Here is a 15269-nt window from a genome sequence, read left to right as displayed (position 1 = left end):
ACCATTCACTTGCATTATAAGTACCAACAGAGCTGAAATATTCTTCTAAAAATCTTTACACACATCTGGGATGAGGGTGAGTAAATGATATTTGGGTGTACTGTCCCTTTAAGAAAACCTTTAGATATAATTGTAAGCATATTGACACTAACGGTTTGCTTAACTTAAAGGGACAGTTCACCTGAAAATGAAAATTCCTTTATCATTTACTCACCCTCATGTCATCACAGATGTGTGTGACTTTCTTTCTTCTGCAGAACACAAATGAAGATTTTTAGAAGAATATTTCAGCTCTGTTAGTACTTATAATGCAAGTGAATGGTGACCAGAACTTTGAAGCTCCAAAAACAGGTTAATATGTAAACACTTAATGAGGTTTCTTACCAGATGCAGTTTTGTTGGAGTTTCTCGGCTGTGGTCAGCGCCATGTTGTTTTGTCACATGACTCCGTCAGTCGAATGTTTAACCCTTTACTGACAGCACAGAGTCTCCTAAACTGAGATCAGTCAGTTTAAATTCAATTAAATTATGCGTACCCTATAGAGAAGCCAAAACGTAATGTGCACGCAGGGTCTCAGGAGGTTAATCTAACACCATAATAGAGCTCTAAAAGACCCAAGTAGCCCAAAGATCTCCAAATGGGGGCGCGAACTCCAAAAGAGGGCGGGGTAACTCCAGAAGGGGGTTGGGCCAACTCCAAAAGGGGACGACAATTTCTGGTCACCATTCACTTGCATTATATGGACCTACTGAGCTGAGATATTTGACTATTTTTCTACAAATGTGTTCGGCAGAAGAAAGAATGTCACACACATGATGGCATGAGGGCGAGTAAATGATGAGAACATTTTAAGCCAACCACTCGCTTAAAGAGAAAAGATGCAATGAAAGAATATGGTGACTGAGAATGACCCTCGTGTTCTGCTTTATCTCCTCTTTTGTTACGCAGAATAAAAATGTGAACGGTTCAGAACAACACGAGGGTGTGTGCATGATGACAGCATGTGATGGATGAACTCACTTTTAAAATCAGTCAAATTTGACACTAGCTTTAAATTCGCCTGTAATTTGTTATTATAAATCCATTTAACCTTACAAATTCATTCATTCAAAATATGTAAATAAGAGTGTTTTTATAATCATCAAAGCAAGTAATATTACTGTTTAAAATCGTATAGCTTTATATCAACATGAGGTACGCTTAAATCGTGAGATTCATCCGGCAGAAGAGCAGTGCCGAAACACGACTGGCGTAAAGTGTTCTTCAGCAAACTGCCCGCAATTTTATGTTTCCACCACAGATGTCACTAGAGAGCACAAAGTTACATAGTGCAGCTTTAAACAACTGTAAACATGTAATCCAAGAGTCCATTATGATCACATATGTGTGAATTCACCTCATAGAACCATGTTTAAATACAATAAATGTTGAATCTATGTACTGATGATCATCGTCCCATGTGTGTCAAACATGTTGAGTGATCCAAACATCATCTGCAGCCTGAAACTGAACTTTTGATCAGATTTTAGGAGTGAACGCACTTAACTGCATAGAGAGATATAGGATGCTCCCTTGCTCCCTATTTAGTGCATGACTTAACCTCCAGTGTGCTGTCTGTCTGCACTGATCTCAGAACAGTTATAGAGAGCTATAGGATGCTCCCTTGCTCCCTATTTAGTGCATGACTTAACCTCCAGTGTGCTGTCTGTCTACACTGGTCTCAGAACAGTTATAGGAGAGCTATAGGATGCTCCCTTGCTCCCTATTTAGTGCATGACTTAACCTCCAGTGTGCTGTCTGTCTGCACTGATCTCAGAACAGTTATAGGACAGCTATAGGATGCTCCCTTGCTCCCTATTTAGTGCATGACTTAACCTCCAGTGTGCTGTCTGTCTGCACTGGTCTCAGAACAGTTATAGGAGAGATATAGGATGCTCCCTTGCTCCCTATTTAGTGCATGACTTAACCTCTAGTGTGCTGTCTGTCTGCACTGGTCTCAGAACAGTTATAGGAGAGCTATAGGATGCTCCCTTGCTCCCTATTTAGTGCATGACTTAACCTCCAGTGTGCTGTCTGTCTGCACTGGTCTCAGAACAGTTATAGGAGAGCTATAGGATGCTCCCTTGCTCCCTATTTAGTGCATGACTTAACCTCTAGTGTGCTGTCTGTCTGCACTGGTCTCAGAACAGTTATAGGAGAGCTATAGGATGCTCCCTTGCTCCCTATTTAGTGCATGACTTAACCTCTAGTGTGCTGTCTGTCTGCACTGATCTCAGAAGTTTGAAATGCATCTTATTTTCATCATAACTCCATATAAAGCCTCTGAAAGACACATTATTCAGCGTTTGACTACATACATTTATTCTCAATGTGATAATGTACAGTACATATAAGATATTTTTAAGCCTATAGTCCACATACGTGGTCATTGTGTTTAACAGCGTGCCGTTTCATGATAAATCGATAACATTTTTTAAATATTATATCGGATGAAACTAGAGACTTGTTTTGTCACATGACTCCGTCAGTCGAACGTTTAACCCTTTACTGACAGCACAGAGTCTCCTAAACTGAGATCAGTCAGTTTAAATTAAATTAAATTATGCGTACCCTATAGAGAAGCCAAAACGTAATGTGCACGCATGTGCACGCAGGGTCTCAGGAGGTTAATCTAACACCATAATAGAGCTCTAAAAGACCCAAGTAGCCCAAAGATCTCCAAATGGGGTTGTGAACTCCAAAAAGGGGCGGGGTTACTCCAGAAGTGGGTTGGGTCACCTCCAAGAGAGGGCGGGTAACTCTTTAAGGGGCGGGGTTACTCCAGAAGTGGGTTGGGTCACCTCCAAAAGAGGGAGGTAACTCCGTAAGGGGCGGGGTAACTCCAGAAGTGGGTTGGGTCAACTCCAAAAGAGGATGGCTAACTCCGTAAGGGGCGTGGTTACTCCAGAAGTGGGTTGGGTCACCTCCAAAAGAGGCTGGGTAACTCCGTAAGGGGCGGGTTACTCCAGAAGTGGGCTGGTCACCTCCAAAAGAGGGTGGGTAACTCCGTAAGGGGCGGGGTTACTCCAGAGGTGGGTTAGGCCAACTCCAAAAGCGGGCGACACTTCCACACACGGTTAGATAGAGACTATTTGCTGGTGTTTTGGAGCTCACTTCCCTTATGGATCTCGGCCTTCTCATCTGCATCATTTGGTGTCATTTCGGCTTTTGAAAAATGAAATATATTTAAAATAAAGCATCATTACATATCCCAGCATAACAGGGTGGACTTAACAGGGTTTTCCATAACAGGGTGGACTTGTTATGCTTACCAACTTATAACTAACATCACAACATTAAGGAAAGCATAAATGAAATGAGTTATGCACTTCAATTAAACTTAAAAATATACTTTAAATGGCTCATGTCACCTCCTGTGTGTGATGTCATTTCATAACACAGATCTTCAATTAAAGGTCACAGTATTACGATCAGTGTTGGGTGTAATCCAATTACAAAGTAACAAAGTACTGTAATACAAGTACTTTTAAGTACAAAAGTGGTGTAACAGATTACATTTAAATTAGTGTGATCAGAATACAGTTTCTGACTGATTACTTTTAAGTACATTAAAAGTACTGATTACTTTTAAGTACTGTAATACAAGTACTTTTAAGTACAAAAGTAGTGTAACGGATTACATTTAAATTAGTGTGATCAGATTACATTTTCTGACTGATTACTTTTAAGTACATTTTAGGGTCATGCTTTGTAAAATATTATTTATGTAGAATACATGTGATCAGTGTATGACTTGCGTGTAACAATGAACATGAATTTGAGCGGGAAAGTGTTTTAGAAAGTAACTGAATAATTACTACCTTTAAAGTTATTAATGTCGTTAATAAAAGCAATACAGCTGCTGTGCAAAAATACAAATAGCATGAAATAAATGCAATAAACCGACTCCAACTCAAGTGCTAAATCCCTTCTGAGTGTCTGTTGTTACACGGGTCTGTATGACCTGCGTGGAGAGCTGAACACAAACTGCTCCGAGTTAAAGTGACCCGGACTTCTGAATTTGGGTTCATTTAACCAGTCGGGTGTAAAGGACGGCGAGCTCCGGCTCTCAGTGTCTCTGATCGTCAATGAAGTCTTCCGCCAGCTGAAAATGGCAAACGTTACATTTCATTGCATCATAATACCAAAAGCAAACGTGCAATTGATTTACTTGTAAGTCATAACTTATACGGGATCATATTTTACTTCACTACCTTTGTCTTTGCGATGAAGGATAGGACAAAATCTTGCTTTTCCATTTGACGACACTGGGATATGAGTTTGGGTCGATCTCTGCATTATTCACCGCTAGAAGCACGTCACTGTCCAGTTTTGTTGGTGAATTACTAGGCAAAATAAAAGCCCCCCAAAATGAAAAGGCAGTTAATATATAGACACATTTATTGAAGAAACCTGACAAAGTACTGCGACATTACATTTGAAATACTAGTAATCAGATTACAGTTACTGACTTTCAATTAAATCACTGTTAACCCTCCTATGGGATTGAGGGATTGAGAGATGGCACCTCCCTTTGGTATTCGCGGCCATTTTTGACCGGAAGTGTCAGATGTGCGACACTTCTTTCTTTATTATTATGATACTGTTTATCTTCCCTGAAGAACAATAAAATTATGCATTTCTTTTGGGATTTTATGCGATTTTTATCTTATTTACATGTACATTTAAACATTTCAACCATTCATTTTTCACAAAAAGGCAATTTTATTTTATTTATTTATTTATTTTAATTCAGAACATACACTTCTATAAGTTGAAACATTAAGATGACAACGTGACATAAACCGGAGGCAGATTACAAACATTATAAATAACACGACTTGAACATCATGTGATGCCAGTAACAGTGAGTAGATGACTGTAGACACATACTGTGTAGCCTAATTTGACATTTTATCACAAAATATGCATTAAGACATTATCAAAGTATTATTTGTCAAAGTTTAGCGGTTTAAAATAGATTTGAAGTGTCAGTTTTTGCAGTTAATGTCATTATGTTGCAATCAAACCTGACCATGGTGTTACAAAGAGAAGACACAGAATGGCGCCATCTCCTGGTGGTCATATGTAACATTGTGCTTCATGTGGATTATCTAATGATCTCTACATCTGATTATCTTGTGTGTGGACTCGATTGAAAGATAATCACAGACTCTAAGTATCTTCCTCTTCCGTTAAAGTTATAAGCGAAAACACGGCATATAAACAACACCAACATAATTCTCAAAGACATATGTGACCCTGTCTGTGAAAACCCAGCTAAAGTAATTTTTTTGTGATTCACTGTTTTCTGCATAAAATCATGCTATATAATGTAAACATCATTCTATGAAATAGATATAAATATAACCTTGATATCTTTAAAAATTGACGGAGTAAGGCTATGTCAAACATTTGCTGAATTTCGGCTCAGAAAATCAAGCTTTTGAGAAATTAAATGTAAAAACAAGCTTATTTTTAAAAGTGCAACACATTTGAAGCATAATTATCCTGACTATGTGCCATATACCAAATTAAAGCTGAGATTCTCCCATTTTCAGTGATATATGACACATTTATGTTAGAATTCTTTAGGTTTTGTAAAACAGCCATATTTATTATGATGCGCATGTCCAAAAAGCATAAACACATTTAAATAAACAGGGTCCCACAAGAGCAACAATTACCAAGTCAATTCAGAGAAATGATTTGTATAACTTTATTAGTTAAATGAAATATCAGTAGAAAATGTCATTAATATATAAAATAATATATATAATTTAGGTAGAAAAGGTCATTCTCTTACTGGGCTACTGTGTAACATTTGGAGTAAATTTGGAGTAAAAAAAAAAAACAAGTTTAAGGGATAGTTCACCGGGCCACATATGAACATTTTGTCATCATTTACTCACACTCATGCTATTGACTGCCATAGTAGGGAAAAAATACTATGGAAATCAATTATTACCGTCAACTGGCCATTGACTGCCATAGTAGGGAAAAATACTATGGAAATCAATGGTGACAGTCGACCGGCCATTGACTGCCATAGTAGGGAAAAATACTATGGAAATCAATGGTTACAATCAACTGGCCATTGACTGCCATAGTAGGGAAAAATACTATGGAAATCAATGGTTACAATCAACTGGCCATTGACTGCCATAGTAGGGAAAAAATACTATGGAAATCAATTATTACCGTCAACTGGCCATTGACTGCCATAGTAGGGAAAAATACTATGGAAATCAATGGTGACAGTTGACCGGCCATTGACTACCATAGTAGGGAAAAAATACTATGGAAATCAATTATTACCGTCAACTGGCCATTGACTGCCATAGTAGGGAAAAATACTATGGAAATCAATGGTGACAGTCGACCGGCCATTGACTGCCATAGTAGGATAAAAAATACGATGGAAATCAATGGTGACAGTCAATTGTCTGGTTACCAACATACTTCTTTTGTGTTCAACAGAAGAAACTCTGTTGGAACAACATGAGGGTGAGTAAATGATGACAGAATTTACATTTTTGGGTGAACTGTCCCTTTAACAGCGCCATCTCAAACTTTACACAATCTAAAATTGTCAGAGCAAAATATTTGATAATTCACAAAAGTATGTACATTTTGGTATAAAAAGTCTCAAATTAGTATTCAAATAAATACAAAACTGTTATATCATAATTTGTGCCATGTCAGATAGTTCATTCATCAACCGGACGCATCAGTATCCAGAAAACACATTATTTTGACACATAGCAGGCCTAAAATGTCCTTAAAGTAAGCTGATAATTATTTACAGAATGTTGAGCTACAAAACAAATCAGCTGTTCTTAAAATATCGCGATGACACGGAAAAATCTCCACAGACATCAGAATCCGCTTTACGTCGCAGTTTTTTACCTTAACTGGTGTTGACGTGATCATATGTGAATATGATTTAATTGATTGTATTTGACAGATAAAAAAAAAAGCAAATTTTTTTTGTCTTCCCCATTCATTTTCAGTGGTCGGTCAATTTTGACCGCATTTATTTTACGACCAATTAAGACATTGAATCAAGCCCAATTTTTTTTTACATGTTCAGATGGCAAATGGAGGAAAAGTCCCCAAGTCTTGTCCAGCTCAGATAAAGGAAACCATTTTTATTAAATGATGAAAATGTATTTCTTTCCTAAATAACCGAATACCACAGGAGGGTAACGTCCATTACGTGTCGAGTGCACGACTTGACATTATTTAGAATTTGTTGAGCAAATAAACAAACTTTTCTGTGAGAAGTGTTTTACAAAGTAACTTAGTAATGTACTAAAGTAATCAGTACTGTAATTACTTTTGATGACGTGATCAGTAAAGTAATCTGATTACAATTGAATACAAGTAATTAGTAACTTACACTGTCTTTTAAACATGAAAAGCTGGCTTACCCCGCAATAAAAACCTCACGTCTATCGTGGTCAACGGGGTCAACGATGTGGTCAGGTGTGCTGTGTGTCGATTGAAATGAAGAGTTGGAGGAACCCGAGTGGTCCAGTGAGACGTGTCCTCTGCTCCAGGGTGTGGAGTGAGCGAGGACACCTTTATTACTGCTATTACAATCCTGCAGGTCACCACACTCTTCATCCGCTGTGAAATACTCCTCTGAACCACAGCTGCATTCATCATCTTCAATCCGGCGTCTTCTCCATTCATCATCCGAGCTGCCCACACCAGAGTCACACGTGTTATCCGTGTGTTCACTGGAGAATGAAACCTTCTCGAACTCCTGCATCAGATCACAGACCGGGAACCGTCCGATGCCACCATGATCATCCTCTTCAGTCGAGTTCTCGTGTGTCATCTTGAAGGAACCGTTTAGATGCTCTTTGTGAAATGATCTACAGATGGAACCGGATGTTCGATCAGGTCCACCTTTAAGAGAGGAGAAGATATCGGTCAACAAGCTGCTGCAAACACCTCCGAAGCCAAACAACCATTTGAACAATAAGTAAACATGTTTTTCTTATCCAAATGGCAGATTTACATGCACAGTTTGTCCTATTTATATTGCCACATGTAGAACAAGTGCTAAAATGGTACTGTCTCTTTAAGAAAAGCAGCAGTTCAGCTAGTGAGCACTAGTTTCTTTAGCACAAAGCCCCTTAGAGGACAGGGCGGAAATGTTTTTCTGAAATAGTTTTGAGTTCCCTCGAAATAAATCTACCATGGTTTTACTACAGAAACCATATTTTAACCATGATATTTGTAGTGAAACCATAACCTTATCAACATCAACAATAAAAGAACTGTCGACCTAAATTTTCGTGGTCAAATGGTAACATGAGATCATAATAAACTGTAATGATGACGTGTGAGAGCAGCGCTGCAGTTCACGACTGAAGAATTACACCGATCACAGATACACTCCAAACTTTACAAACCGCTTCAGCTGATGCACATCATGAGAGAATTATACACAAATACCAAATAAGTAAATATGGAAGCACTCTCGATGTGAAATAAGTGGAGCTGGAGCAAAACTTGTGAAACACAAACTATTGCAAGGGAACCTAAAATTAAAGCAAGAGAACGCAAATTATTGCAAAGGAACACAAAACGAATTGCAAGGGAACACAAAACTAAAAGCGAGGGAACACAAAACAAATTGCGAGGGAACGCAAAAAACATATTGGGAGGAACACAAACTATTGCTAGTGCATCGAAACTAATTGAGGAACCTAAATTTATTGAGGAACACAAAACTAATTGAGGCTAAAACTAAAGCAGGCTAAAGCAATTGAGAGCATAAAACTAAGAGGAACCATAAATGAATTGAGGAACGTAAAACTAAAGAGGAACACAAAACGAATTGCGAGGAGCATAAAACTAAAAGCTGAGGAACATAAAATGAATTGAGAGCATAAAACTAAGCAGGAACACAAAGCAATTGAGGAACATAAAACTAAAGCGAGCACAAAATGAATTGAGAGCACAAAACTAAGCAGGAACACAAAGCAATTAGAGAGCATAAAACTAAAAGCGAGGGAACGCAAAATGAATTGCGAGGGAACGCAAAACTAAAAGCGAGGGAACACAAAACAAATTGCGAGGGAACGCAAAAAACATATTGGGAGGGAACGCAATCTATTGCAAGGGAACCCAAAATTAAGTGCGAGGGTTACACAAAATGAATTGCGAGGGAACACAAAACTAAAAGTGAGGGAACGCAAAATGAATTGAAGCTAAGCAGGAACACAAAACTAAAAGCAGGCATAAAATGCGAGGAACACAAAACAAATTGAGAGGGAACGCAAAAAACATATTGGGAGGGAACGCAATCTATTGCAAGGGAACCCAAAATTCAGTGCGAGGGTTAAACAAAATGAATTGTGAAGGAACGCAAAACTAAAAGTGAGGGAACGCAAAAAACTAATTGGGAGGGAACACGAAACTATTGCTAGTGCATACGAAACTAATTGCGAGGGAACCCTAAATTTATTGCGAGGGAACACAAAACGAATTGCGAGGGAATGCAAAATGAATTGTGAGGGAACATAAAAGCAATTCAGAGGAGCATAAAACTAAAAGCGAGGAACATAAAACGCAATTGCGAGGAGCATAAAACTAATTGTGAGGTAACGCAAAACTAAAAGCGAGGGAACGCAAAACTAAAAGCGAGGGAACGCAAAACGAATTGCGAGGGATCGCAAAACTAATTGTGAGGGAACGTAAAACGAATTGTGAGGGAACGCTAAAGGAACTGACTATTATGAACCAATTCAAATTGTAATTATTAAAATCGAAACACATTTTTGTGGTAATCAACATTATGCTTCAACTGCTGTCGATTGTGCTTGTATTTAACCTGGAATATTCTTGTAAGCACCACTGCTTTTGTAACGAGCTGGTTTAATGGGACTCACCAGTAGATGGAGTGGAAGTTCCAGCATTTTCTCTGTTTAAATACTCTTCCAACATGTTCAAGCCATCGGCAGTGAACAGGTCAATGAAGCAGTTCAGAAAGTCCCAGTATTCTGCCCAAGGGATGCCCATCTCATGAGCCAACTCTCTGCCAACACAAGAGTCAAAGGAAAAAGATCATTTGAGGAATATTATTAGCATTAATAAGACATTTACAGCCAGCTCACCTGCCCACTCTCTCTGCGCCCTGATCAGAATCCGATTTCAAAATGTCATGGAAATATTTGGCCCGGTCTCGTGGAGGCGTTTTCCACAATCGGTGAAACTCCTCCGCCTGAATGAGAAAGTTGATTTGTATTTCTGAAGGCACAATTCAGACTAATGACATATTACATACAAAGAGACGTGAAGTACTTTTGATGAATTTAAAGGGCCAGCAAACGCCTTGATCGTCATTTCTGGGTTTTTGGGACTGTCCATATTCACAGGGGTGTGTAATGGGTCACATGACTCTATTGATCCAGGACACCAGGGGGCGCCGATCACTGGATGAAGCGTGTTGTCAGCGGCCCTCAATAACGGCACATAAAATCTGTCTGTGACCAAACACACAATACACACGTGATGCTGCATACTAGTTCAATACACTAGTGTAGTCAAGCGATCAATGATGCTAATTACCCTCCAAATATTGCACGATCTTCTGCTTCACTTCTTTACTTTTGTTTTTCCGCTCACAGATCACCTGACAAATAAACATGAGCAGTTAGTTCCGCTACAAATCGTACAGAAAAACACAAACAAATTTGAAAATCATTGTTTATTCACAATTTGTGTATCATTAGATATGCCTCCTCCTCCTTTCCAGTAAATCCCTTTACACTGGTGCCGAAACCCGGTAAGGAGGAGGGATGCGCCAAAGTGGAGTTCTCGGCGCTACCGTCCACACCCAACAGAGCAGCCGTCGCCGTCTGCCGGGGGACGAGGAGCCCGTCCGCCTGGAAGCGGAGGAACGGCCGCCGACAGTGAGAGGAGAAGGGGCTCCTAACCGATTGCCTGGAGCGGTCAGGGTCGCTGCCAGGGGCGGAGGAGTCGCCTACCAGCCGTTAAACGTGGCAGGGTCTGAGACCGCCAACCGCGAGCATGGAGGGGCTCACTGCAGAACGCCTGGAGCGAGAGAACCGCTGCCAGGGGCGGCGGAGACCCCTCTGTTCCCTGAGAGCGCGGCGGGTGTTCCGTCCACCAGGGGCTGGAGGACTGCCTCCGATCCACCCGGAGAGGCGCGGCTGTCGTCTGTTAGAGTGTGGAGGAGTGGCCGAGGAACGAGTTACGGCGCATCGGAGAACCGGCGAGTACGTGTTTTTTCTCTCTCTCTCTCTCTCCCACTGCCGCTCCACGTTGGCCTTTTCCCTCAGTGTGGAAGCCACTTCAGTCATGTGGGTTTGGAACAACATGAGGGTGTGTAAATAATGTTAGAACGGTCATTTTAAGATGTCAACAGTTACTTACACTTGCAGGTTTCTGGCCGTATTTATTCCTGCAGTTCTTATCGACGTATGGATGTGAACACAGAACATTCACCACGTCTGGACAACCAAACTTACAGGCGAAGTGCAGCGGCGTCTCGTTACTCTGCGAGGAACATCATCATCATGGTGAAGATGTACAGTGTGGAGATCACTCATGAGACATTCAGATATTCATACTCACTGCTTTGTCAGGCGTGTTAAGATACAGATCAAGTACATATCTGATGCGCTGCCACAGCATGACCTCCTGATCTTTAGGGTACATCAGACGCATGAACTCTGGGTTCTCCAGCGTCTCTAAGATCAGATGAGTGATTCCTGGCTGGTTCTCTTTTGCTGCGACATGCAGGACATTATACCTGCATCCCTCCTGGACAAACAACATCATAAAGTACAGTATGGACAACTTTACAAACAGCTTCAGCCGATATACATCATAAAGTATGAGAGAATTATACACAAATACCAAATAAGTAAATATGGAAGAACTCTCGATGTGAAATAAGTGGAGCTGGAGCAAAACTTGCGAAACACAAACTATTGCAAGGGAACCTAAAATTAAAGCGAGGGAATGCAAAACGAATTGTGAGGGAACGCATTAGATTATTAGATCAGTGTCACAGATTAAAATATACTTTTTTACTGATTTGACATTAAATATCTCTGGGTGTAAATAAGGTGGTTTCGAAAAACTGCTGTTGTTTTGTTCCTAATCCGAGAACATTTTTGTGTTGATACGACAAAGCGATCAAAAGTTCCAACATTACAAATATAATGTATCATAGTGTCCAAAAACATCTCCAAACAAATAAAAGATAATAATTGTACATAAGAACTAATTACACATGCAAACACAACAATGACTAAAGGTTTGCATAGCATGCACACATGATTTTAGTCATGAGATTTCACAGAATGAGTTTCATTCTGTGTCATTTGAGTCATCATTGAGTCTGTGTCGTGTATTTGGCGCCATCTCCTGGTGGTCATATGTAACATTGTGCTTCATGTGGATTATCTAATGATCTATACATCTGATTATCTTGTGTGTGGACTCGATTGAAAGATAATCACAGACTCTAAATAACGGCATGTGCTATTATACATTTTGTTTATTTTCTGAGTAGTTATAAGACAAAATGCGTCATATAAGCAATACTAACATAATAATCAAAGACATATAATTAGCTGTTACACGCTATATTTTCATCTGTGAGTAAAACAAATAGTCTGGTTGTATTTTACTCTTTAAGAGCTTTCCAACAACATATGACACATGAATATTTGATCAGTTTGATATTTTTACTGATTACAATAATATGTGCAGTGTAAATGTATTTTTAATATAAATGATCAAAACGAAACACTTCTGATTTATCTGCATGTTTCAAAGCACTTGTTCAGTTTTGGTCATAATGTCACATGCATTATAAAGTACAAACAATACCTTTTTTGTATTAGTCAAGACTGTAGTTATTAATATTTTGACAATTATATTTGCCCACTACTGGGCCCATCCATGTTGACTTTAAATGCAATGATGTGTATCATAGTATATACAAATGAATATGCAGAACCTGCACAACAGTTGGATTGTCACCAGATCCGATGAGATATCTTGGATTTCCCCAGACGAGCTCTTTAAATGTCTCCTCGTCTCCTTTCTCGACAGCTTTGCGCAGTTTTGCCGTCAGGTCTTGTGTGCGAGGACTTCTGAATTCGTTGGCCTTCTCCACGTTCACGTCGTCTAAACTCACCGAGCATTCTGCACAGATCATTTACAAACAGATGATGAACTCTCACCTCAATGGTTTAGATGAGCTACAGGAAACACATCACACTCATGCTCACCGGTGACTGACGCGGCGTTTGGTTTCTCAGGTGAAGATCCGCCTTCACATAAACCTTTAGAAAAGTTCTCCGCCTCTTCTTTACTCACGAAAGCTTTGAAACGAGCACCTTTCATCTTCATCAAGGCCTTCAGCGCTTTAGTCTTATTAACAAACACCTGCACTGTACCTGGAACAGTCACATGACACAGGACACATGCGTTATTATGGCATAACTAGATCATGATTATTGCATAAGGACACATGTACACTTGCACAATCGCCTCTAATAAAACCCTGAAATGAAAGAATGATATTCTGGAGTTAAGTGCCTTACTCAAGGACACAATGGTGGTGGCTGTGGGGATCGAACCAGCAACCTTCTGATTACCAGTTGCGTGCTTTAGCCCACTATGCCACCACCCCTCCATATAAAAGTGTGTTCCATGACTATAAAAGGCTTAATTTGGTAAATAATTACATTTAGAGAATTATAATGAAGCAAAGGTGCCATCATTTCAAAATAAGAGTCCCTTGTGTGTTTCGGGCTTGTTTATACTGTATAGGGCGCCATCATTTCAAAATAAGAGTCCCTTGTGTGTTTCGGGCTTGTTTATACTGTATAGGGCGCCATCATTTCAAAATAAGAGTCCCTTGTGTGTTTCGGGCTTGTTTATACTGTATAGGGCGCCATCATTTCAAAATAAGAGTCCCTTGTGTGTTTCGGGCTTGGTTATACTGTATAGGGCGCCATCATTTCAAAATAAGAGTCCATTGTGTGTTTCGGGCTTGTTTATACTGTATAGGGCGCCATCATTTCAAAATAAGAGTTCCTTGTGTGTTTCGGGCTTGTTTATACTGTATAGGGCGCCATCATTTCAAAATAAGAGTCCCTTGTGTGTTTCGGGCTTGTTTATACTGTATAGGGCGCCATCATTTCAAAATAAGAGTCCATTGTGTGTTTCGGGCTTGTTTATACTGTATAGGGCGCCATCATTTCAGTGTTGTTGAAAACACGAAGGGAATTATGGGATACGGTGAGAAAAACGGAATTAACTATAAAACGTGGGGTGCCGTGGAATTTGACATATTTGGGATGAAATTAATTTAGAAATGCACAATTAATCAAATTAAAATCATGATATGTCCTAGTGTGATTATTACTCCACTATATAAATGTAACATTATTATTACTATTATTATTATTTAAATAAAATAAGGCTATATTGATTTTATTTTCATTTATTTTAATTTTTGAATTTGTATTTATTATTCACTGCAAAATGTGTGCTTGACATTTCACAGTTAATGTAACATACAAATTCAGCTTCATCTGGAAAGAAAAATAAAATACTAAAATAATGTTTTTTTGAATAATAATTGTATAATAATAATAATAATTATTATTATTATTAGGCTAATGTTTTAAAAAGGCATATACAAGACATATTTAATTAATGGAAACTATAAAATTAAGATTAACGCTTAAAAATGGCCGTTTCCTTTAGTTTTCACGCACTTCCGGTTTAAGCCCCGCCCACATCCGGTTCTGTCCGAATACAGATGATTTTGTCAGATCAACAGATACATGTAATAGCTTCGCTGCACACCCACAATAATAATATTAATATTATAAAAACCTAAAAACTCTTGAACTGTGTGAGGATCAGTTCAGATGCTCTTCATTTAATGCAATATAATGCAAAATGTTGAAGAGTAATTGTTCTTTTTTTTTTCATTTGATTAAAATTAGATGAATTAATTTGATTAAAGAGTTTTTTAACGATACAATGTAACTAAACTTTCAAATCTGGAATTAAGGGAATTTTTAGGAGCTTGATCAAGAGAAAAAATTAAAATAGCTATTTAAAAATTCCCTGATATTCCCAGATTGTTTGTCACATTAACCCTGGAAAATGCAGATGAAACATTCCTATGACACACGTACCATCTTTAAAGGAGGGG

The 15269-nt window shown here is 38.9% G+C and overlaps 2 protein-coding genes across 4 annotated transcripts in view; one reads left to right on the top strand and one right to left on the bottom strand.

The window, feature by feature from the left end:
• The window catches only part of LOC127636402 (transcription factor RFX3), a 211971-nt gene that overhangs the window by 155802 nt on the left and 40900 nt on the right, over positions 1 to 15269 (top strand). The window lies entirely within an intron of this gene.
• The window catches only part of LOC127636401 (ankyrin repeat and LEM domain-containing protein 2-like), a 16333-nt gene continuing 3408 nt past the window's right edge, over positions 2345 to 15269 (bottom strand). The window contains exons 2-13 of the mRNA XM_052116853.1: positions 15253 to 15269; positions 13327 to 13494; positions 13053 to 13240; positions 11657 to 11845; positions 11456 to 11578; positions 10628 to 10691; positions 10361 to 10542; positions 10174 to 10280; positions 9949 to 10094; positions 7474 to 7957; positions 4255 to 4386; positions 2345 to 4145 (exon numbers count right to left, since the gene is read on the bottom strand). The exon at positions 15253 to 15269 is cut by the window's right edge and continues 346 nt beyond it. Of these exons, the coding sequence (XP_051972813.1) occupies positions 3986 to 4145; positions 4255 to 4386; positions 7474 to 7957; positions 9949 to 10094; positions 10174 to 10280; positions 10361 to 10542; positions 10628 to 10691; positions 11456 to 11578; positions 11657 to 11845; positions 13053 to 13240; positions 13327 to 13494; positions 15253 to 15269 (1960 nt within the window). The 3' untranslated portion in view covers positions 2345 to 3985. The remainder of the gene's footprint in view (positions 4146 to 4254; positions 4387 to 7473; positions 7958 to 9948; positions 10095 to 10173; positions 10281 to 10360; positions 10543 to 10627; positions 10692 to 11455; positions 11579 to 11656; positions 11846 to 13052; positions 13241 to 13326; positions 13495 to 15252) is intronic.

The sequence above is a fragment of the Xyrauchen texanus genome, chromosome 44 (genome assembly GCF_025860055.1).
Source record: "Xyrauchen texanus isolate HMW12.3.18 chromosome 44, RBS_HiC_50CHRs, whole genome shotgun sequence".
In the NCBI taxonomy this organism is placed as follows: domain Eukaryota; kingdom Metazoa; phylum Chordata; class Actinopteri; order Cypriniformes; family Catostomidae; genus Xyrauchen; species Xyrauchen texanus.
The sequence above is the reverse complement of the archived record's forward strand: the minus strand, read 5'-3'. Positions and strand labels throughout refer to the sequence as shown.